This window comes from Helianthus annuus, chromosome 16 (assembly GCF_002127325.2).
Source record: "Helianthus annuus cultivar XRQ/B chromosome 16, HanXRQr2.0-SUNRISE, whole genome shotgun sequence".
In the NCBI taxonomy this organism is placed as follows: Eukaryota; Viridiplantae; Streptophyta; class Magnoliopsida; order Asterales; family Asteraceae; genus Helianthus; species Helianthus annuus.
In genome coordinates, this window is record NC_035448.2 from 180,529,752 (window position 1) to 180,537,975 (window position 8,224).

Sequence of the window (8,224 nt, forward strand, 5' to 3'; positions counted from 1 at the left end):
GAGTCCGACAACATGCCCGAAATGAATTTGAACGACGAACCCGAACAAGATGATACACCCACAAAGCCGCATCGCAAGAAAAGTGGTGATTCGTCAAGCAGAGGAAAGGAAGCGGTGGCGGATTCCATCACTGAATTCAAAGCGGCTAGGTTGGTAGAAATGGCCGAATCCAAAGAAAGAAAAGAAAAACTTGCCGCTTCAAAACTTAAACGTGACAAGGCGTATATTAAACACTTGACCGAAAACGAAAAAAAATAGTGATTTAAACGTCATGATACAATCGCATGACACTCTTAACGAACCCTTTAAGTCAATCCTACTTCGACGCAAACGCGAAATATGTGAAAAATGGGGTTGGGAGATGCCGTAGATGTTTTAGTTTTTTTTTTACTTTGAATGTTTTTTTTTTTACTTTGTGATTTAAGATTTTTTTAATGTAATATTTATTTAAATGAAATTGTTATTGTTAATTTATTATTTAAAAAAACCCATCACTAGTGATGGGCACCCCTACTAAAATCTATCACTAGTGATGGAATCAAGTTCAGTGACGTGGCAAACAATGATTGGGTGGGGTGAGTGATCAAAAGTGGAGCACCCCTACCCCCCTGACGTGCAATGCATATGATCAAAACTACCTCTAGAATTTAATTGGATTAGGTTAAAAGGACACTGACTGTAATCATGTACAAACGTAAAGAACAATCACTATAATTTTTAAAGTTAAAGAACACCGCACCCATAAACTTTGATACATAAAGCACGAAAAATGGTATGGTTATTGTTTTCTTCTAATTATTACTCCACTTGCATTCATTTGTTATAAAAAATATATTTTAATTATATAATAACTACTCTACTTAGACCATCCGTAATGGGCGTGAATTTTTCAAAATTTACCACCAAACACGCCCGATAACGCCGAACCCCCACCCCCGGGGCATTTTTGGCCTTTTTTTCGAAAAAAAACTCTCCAGTGTGATTTAAAACACGCCAAATTTGCACATTTTCCATAGTTGACCGTTGTCAAACAGTAAAAACAATTAACAATTTTAATTTTTTTAATTCCCATTTAAATGAGTTAATTGCATAGCTAGTCCCCGTGGTTTGTACAAAGTAACATACTTAGGTACTAATAGTTTAAAATCACATTCTAGGGTATTAACTTTTCATTTTGTAACATTTAGAGGTATTAACGTTATTTGTAGGTTTAAAATCACATTCTATTAGTACCTAAGTATGTTATTTTGTGCAAACCACAGGGACTAACTATGTTAATACCCTAGAAGTTAATACCTCCAAACGTTACAAAATGAAAAGTTAATACCCTATAAAGTGATTTTAAACTATTAGTACCTAAGTATGTTATTTTGTGCAAACCACAGGGACTAACTATGTAATTAACTCCATTTAAATCTATAAATACCCCACTTTCTATCAAACTTTTTATAAAAAAATCCCACTTCCTATCAAACTTTCTCTCTACTTCTTCTAATTTTTATAAACTTTATTACCATGCATCCATTCCGACCCCCGTTTGGTGTTCCGTCAAAACCCGGGAACCCAAATACCACCCAACCGCAACAAAACTTTAACCTTCAAGACATGGACCCGAATATGTTTTCGTACGCGGCTTACTTGAGCGGCTCTACTCCTTTCATGCCACCCACTTATAGTTTTGCCCAACTGGGCGCTTCGCAACCATCCCAAGAACAAGCGGAACCCGAGGTGGATACCGTGCCAATGACGCAACCCAAACCCAAACCCGATCGCGAGACACCCAAACGGGGTAGAAGGTCACATAAGAAAAAGGACGCGAACCAACCTCGTCGTAAGCATACTTACGTTATTTGGACGAAGGACAAGGAATACACGTTGGTTCGGACGGGGGTCAATGTTTCGGAGGACCCCGATGTGGATAAGTGTTATTTTTTTTTTACTTTTTTTTCTACACGTCGAATTTAATTTTTTTAAAGTATCACTTATTATTTTTTTTTGTAGCAAACTTTCAAACCGGTCCAGAATTTTGGAACAGGATTCGCGAGCTTTTTTATAGTACGTGGGGAAAAGGTGAACATCATGACAAAGATTCCATCTCTAGCAATGGACCGATATCAACAACAAGTGTCACCCCTTCCAAGAATTTTATCAACGAAACTACGATAATCGGCCGAGCGGAGAAGGTGACGTCGGTTTTTTAACGAGGGCTATGGATGAGTACGAGAAAACGAAAGGCGTTTTCACGTACTATAGATGTTGGGAGCTACTAAAAAAGTCCAAAGTGGGCTAGTGTACCGACCATGACGTCTAGTAGTAGACGTAAAGCTAAACGATCGAAAACGTCATCCTCGGTTGACCCGAAAACACCAACTTCTGATGCCCGCAACGTCGATTTAAATGTTGTTTTGGATGATGATGAGGAAGTTGAAGTGTTGGCCCAACTGGCCGGTAGAAGAAAAGATAAGCGAATCGGGAAAAAACCAGTGGAGTCGTTTTCCGATAATCTCGAGTTCAAGGAAGATTTCGAGGAGATGAACCGTCGTCTCCAAGACATTCTTGGCCTCGGCCACAAGCGTTGGGAGACTATGAAAGAACGAGTCACTGAAAACAAAAAGTTTAACGAGATGCAAGCGGCAAGGCAAACGGAAAAGGATATAGAGTTTTTGTCCAAACCGATCGATCACCTCCAAGGCGACGCGTTGATCGTTGCGCAAATGCACCGCCAAAAACTTCGGGAAAAATACGGCCTTTAGATCATCATCTTTTTTTTAAGTTTATTTGTTTTTTTATTTCCGGTTTTTTTTTAAGTTTAGCCGGTTTTTATTTTTTTTATTTTTAGTCTTGTATTTTTTTTTAATTTAATGAAGTATTTTAACTTTTTAATTTAAAAAGAAATTAATAATTATGTAATGATTGGATGGGGCGTTATTGGGCACTATTCTACTACGCCCCTTTTGTAAAAACGCCCAATAATGCCCCTTTGCTAACTGGACTGCCACATGGCAGAAAACGCCCAAGGGTGGGGGCATTATTCATCAAACAACTACGCATGGTCTTATAGAAATCCTGAAACAATAAGCTATACAGTAATTACTTTATTTACAGACAATGGGGTGGTCATCAACCGACAAAGACAATGCCTTTAAACATCTAAGTTTGGGAGAGAGATCTTGGGTCAAATCCCACATATGAAAGAAATTTAAAAGAAATTTACCGTTCTAAAAAATTAATCTATTTATAGAATAAGTACTCGATACAGAAAAAGCCAACTTTTTTTAACAGCAACTTTCATTAAAACACGCCTCCTAGCAAGCCGCTAGCAAAGGCAAAACAACACAACAATCATTACACGACAAAATTCAGCCAATTGAACCAAGTTAAACATTTTAAAGATGAACGATTTTTTATCCAAAGAAAAGCTTGTGACTTGATTTCTCCCACTATCTTTTGCAGCTTAGCTGGTTGATTCTCGAAAATGGCTTTGTTCCTCGTTTTCCAAAGGCTCCAGCACGACACGAGCAAAATGACCTGGATGATCCTCCTTCTTTTTTCCCCTCCCGGCACATTCTTGTGATAGTTAAGGATTTCTTGAGCCGAAGATACGTAAATAGGAAGCAGTTTGCACCACGTACATATACTACGCCAAACCATCGAAGCGAAATAGCAAGTCATAAAGACGTGCTCTGCTGATTCTGGCTCAGGTCCGCAAAGGCTGCACATATTTGTGGCTGGAATTATACATCTTCTGGCCAGATTGTCCGATGTTGGGAGCCTATCCTGCCAAAGCCTCCAACCAAACGCACACACTTTTAATGGGGCCCAACTATTCCAGTCAAAAGGCTCAATGACTGACCCCCTCTCAGCCTGGTTCAGCAAACTTTTTACAGCAGCGATAGTGAAGCTTCCTTCCTCGTTCGCCACCCATTCCCACTGATCTGGACTTTGATTAAAGTGATACAATTCAAGTCTTCTCTTTAAATCCTGAATTTCCTGTCTCGCCATATCAGAGTTGATGTTCTGTCTCCAACACCATTTAACCTCCAATCCGCCATCCAAAAAGTTACATCGCTCCCTCACCTTGCACCCTTTCTCCTTTTCAGCCGCAAATATGGTCGCGTACACCTTTTTTTAATGGTTTTTCATCTAACCAACAGTCCAACCAAAATCTAATGCTACCACCAGTGCCTAGTGCCTGATAGCCCTTTCCATTTGTAAGTTAGCCGAAAGCATGAAGTTATCTAGTTTTGCAATAGTGTACCATATTCCAGTCATTTGTTTATTATGAGGAATAGCTGGCCACGGAGTGTAGTGAATTGCGTCGATGAATCTTCTCCACAGACTATGCTCCACAGAAAAAGCCAACTAGTTAACAAAAAGCAATTAATCTAGTTGTAATATAATTACTCTAATTATCTTATAGAATCCTCAATTAGTTTTTTTATTAAAATTGATTTTTCTTTTCGATTATTATCTAGCGGGTTATGAAAGGTGTGGCATGTTTGTAACGATTTATTTGTAGTGTTGGGTTGCGCATTAAATGTCTTTTCGTTTATGTTTTTCCCAAACAAGTGTATTTGTGTTTATCGGGCTGTTTGTTTAACTCTTAGGGGTGTTTGTTTTTTTCAAGAAGAGTTTCCTGACCTCTTATGTCTGCGGCGCACAGACCTTTGGGTCTGAAGACTGTTTGTTTTCTCGAAGACCTTTCATTAAAAAAGGTCTGCGCGTCATCTTCTTGGGGCTGGACTCATGTCTTCAAACCTAATCTCATTCTTTCTTTTTGCTCAGCCACAAACACAATCACGATTCTTCTACTCGTGTATCTTCTTCTCGATTCTACTCAATGATTCTTCTACTCGATTCTACTCAACAACTCTTCTCATTTCTTTGTTTTTCATTAAAACCTAATTCACCTAATTGCAAGATAAACACACGCATCTAGATCTCTGATTTTCAGCCTTTCTCTCTCTTTTTTGTGCGGAGATTCATCACAATCAAGAGAAGAATCAATGGCGGATGAACCTTCAATCACTCGCAGGTCGTTTGAGGTAATAACACTTCGTTTTGCTGAAATTCGTATTTGTTTTGTGTTTGTTTCGCGAATCTGTAGTGAAATTTGATTGAATCTGATGCAATCGGTAGTGTGAACATGAGATTTTAGCTGCTTGATGTGGATTAATTTGCAGAATCAGATGCTATTGTACGGCTAGGGTTTAGAAATTAGAACTAATATGTTATTTAGTTGAATCAGTTCAACATTGATGCAAATGAATTGTGAATGCAATCATGTTATTTGACTTGTTAGCAACTTAATTGATTCGATCTTACGTGAAACAACTTGAAGCTGATCAATGATAATGTGTTTATGTTACTATTGTATGGCTAGGGTTTAGAACTGACAAGTTATGTGATTCTAGATTGATACAGAAAAAATAAACAGTCTTCATCTTGCAGATTGCAGAGGTTTGGTCCACCTCTTCTGCTACAGATGTGGTCCGCAGACTGCGGACATTTTACCTCTGAAAGTGAGGCTCTTAATGGTTCTGACTTCTTACTGGTTCAACACTTAATGGTTCAAACTCTTTGTTTCGTTAGTAGATGTCTAAATCGTTAAGTCTGAATTGTTAAAGACCTCTAATCTAAATTGGTCAAACATTTAGACATTTGCTTCTGAACGGTTAAGAATTATATTGGCTCTTAACGATTCTGACATCTTACTAGTTCAGCACTTAATGATTTAGATTTCTTATTGTTTCAACACTTAACCATTTAGAAATTGCCAAACATCCTCTATGTCTTATAATTTATAAATAATAAAAATAAAAATAATAATAGTAATAATAATTTCGTTAGGTGAGTATAAGAGAGGACACATGACTAAAACTTTATGAACGGGTCGATGTTCACACACGCTTTGGACAATGTCCAGTTAGTTCCTTCACAAGTCACAAACAAACAAACCGTAATGTTCCAAGCAAATAGGAAAAATTTACATTCCAAATTGTTAAATTTTGACAGCAAACAAAGTAACATAAAACCAAAAACACTAGATACATATAAAATTGTAGCAAAAAAAGGTTAAACAGTCGGGTCGATGAGTTCCCCATTTAAGAACTCACGGTAAGCCGCAACAGGCCAACTGAACCCACGAAATACCAACTTAGAAGCCAAAGGAACATCGATGATAATCTCTTTTTGTGTAGGCTTCTTTTCATCCCTAATAGCAATCAAGTAACTCCTTCCAACCCACCCGATCCATCCAGCTATGTACAAAAACAAAATCCCGGGGGTGATGAATTCTCCCCAATGTCTTTGATCTCCACTTACGATCAAATGTGGCAGCCCGTCCGATCCACACAATAATCCTTGCTTTCCATAGTTGTCAAATCTACATGTAAATTTAAACATTTTAATTAATGGTTTTATAATTAATTTCACTTTGATATCTTCTAGGGGGTGTTAAACGGGTGATGTTAAGCTCTTTGTGATAAAACCTTATACGAACCTGACATCAACCCGAGCAAAAATCCAGAAATTTGAAATGAACTCAAGTAAAAACCCAAAAATTGCTAGACAAATGAACCCAAACATGACATGAGTTTTCATAAGCTGTCACGAACAACGCCATTTAACCTCAAATTTGTTCCTTTATTTTTTTTCTTTGCATACACACTACAAAAATCAAATTTATAAAATAGCTGCGTTTAAGATACTATTTTCTCTTTTATGTTTAAATTTTGGGATAAAATAATTATCTAGTTCAAATGACATTAACCACATGTATAATCCTTTTAAAAAACAAGTGGTCAGCCTAAGAATAGAACACGAAACAACTCGTTTAACTAAACGTACACAAGCTCGACAAGCAACTGACTTAAAACACATTTATACTAAAAAGAACCAAAAAATTAGACATAAACCTGAAAATCGTGTTAAACACATGAACAAAAACATGACAAAAATTTTGACAGGCTAACATGAATATGGTCCGGCCCATCAACCCGATATCTTATTTTATTTTATTATTTACATATAGATACTTTAAATCACAAATTTATATAAAATAATTACATTTGAAGATACTTTTACTTTTTTTTTTTCTCAAATTTGGGATAAAATATGTATTTTGTTTAAATTAACAAAGAGAATAAACTCTTCAAACCGGACACAACTACTCGTTCAGCTAAACATGTTTGAGATTCGATCAGAAAATAACCCAAACCCGTTTACACTAATTCAGACCTCGTTTAGACTAAACCTAAACCCGTTTCACCCAGCCGAAGAACAAACAGTTGTTTAAGAGGGCCGTAAGAAATTACCTGCGCTTGGTCTTCTCCATGGTAGCCTTAATAGCAAGAGCAGGAGCACTGTCAGGTGCATAAAGCTTAAGAGAACTCTCAAGCTTCTTCAATGACTGCTTCTCCCTCTTGGCAAACTGCTTAGACTCTTTACACGGAGTGAGCCCAGATATATCAGCAGACGCCGGTAGCACCGGTACAGTCGACGACACCAGGATCGAAGATAGTGCAAGTGCAGCTGACAACGCCTTTAACGACCCTTTTCCATCGGTGTTCTTGCTCTTGTTGTCTTCTGTAGCTCCTGAACACACGATACTTGTACCAACAACCTTTGGTTTGGATGATGATTTGAGATTGGATACTTCAAGGGGTTGAAAGAAGCTTGTGGAGATTGTGAAAGACATGTTCTGGGTTGATGGTTTCTGGATTAGGGTTTTGAAAGTGTGGGAAGTATGATCAAAGTTTAAAGTGGTGGGAAGAAATAGAAATGGGTGGATGTATGAAATCTATTGGATAAGATGGGAAGATGAGGTGGATGATTTTTATTGGGAGGTAATGGTGTTAGTGGCTGTTGTTGTTTTGCAAAATCCGTTGTGAATCTCAGGGGTGTTCACAGATTATATTCGGATAAAGAAAAATATTTATTTTATTTTTACCTAGAAGTTAAACCATACAATATATTATTTGTTCGGTTGAATACGTGAATTTTTTCAAAATTGAACTAAATGATATTGTCATCTCTAGGTTATGGTTTGGATTTGAATACATGATTTTTTTTCAAAATTGAACAGATTAAATGATGTCATCTCTAGGTTATGGTTTGGATGGGTGATATATGTTTGAAAATTTTTTAATATGAAATCTTTTAATGACACGAATGGTTCTCTACTTCTACTTATAAATTACATAAAGTTAATATTTTTACTTAT

At 37.0% G+C, this 8,224-nt stretch overlaps 1 protein-coding gene and 1 long non-coding RNA gene across 2 annotated transcripts; one reads left to right on the forward strand and one right to left on the reverse strand.

The window, feature by feature from the left end:
• Positions 1-4,743: 4,743 nt before the first annotated feature.
• Positions 4,744-6,259, forward strand: LOC118487986. Its single transcript, XR_004883102.1, has 2 exons — positions 4,744-5,045; positions 5,452-6,259. It is a non-coding gene; the product is annotated as an uncharacterized LOC118487986 (long non-coding RNA).
• LOC110894815 (photosystem I reaction center subunit III, chloroplastic) lies at positions 5,943-7,948 on the reverse strand. The gene is made up of 2 exons (XM_022142040.2): positions 7,317-7,948; positions 5,943-6,385 (listed from the first exon to the last, which is right to left on the reverse strand). Exons 1-2 carry the CDS (start codon positions 7,697-7,699, stop codon positions 6,076-6,078), a joined length of 693 nt encoding a protein of 230 aa, XP_021997732.1. The 5' UTR covers positions 7,700-7,948; the 3' UTR covers positions 5,943-6,075.
• Between the last annotated feature and the right edge of the window lie 276 nt (positions 7,949-8,224).

Excerpts from the sequence above, each read along its gene's own strand:
- LOC110894815 (XM_022142040.2), bottom strand. The coding sequence starts at position 7,699 with ATGTCTTTCACAATCTCCACAAGCTTCTTTCAACCCCTTGAAGTATCC. Across the intron at positions 6,386-7,316 it reads ATGGAGAAGACCAAGCGCAG|ATTTGACAACTATGGAAAGC; the intron begins GTAATTTCTTAC and ends ATTTACATGTAG.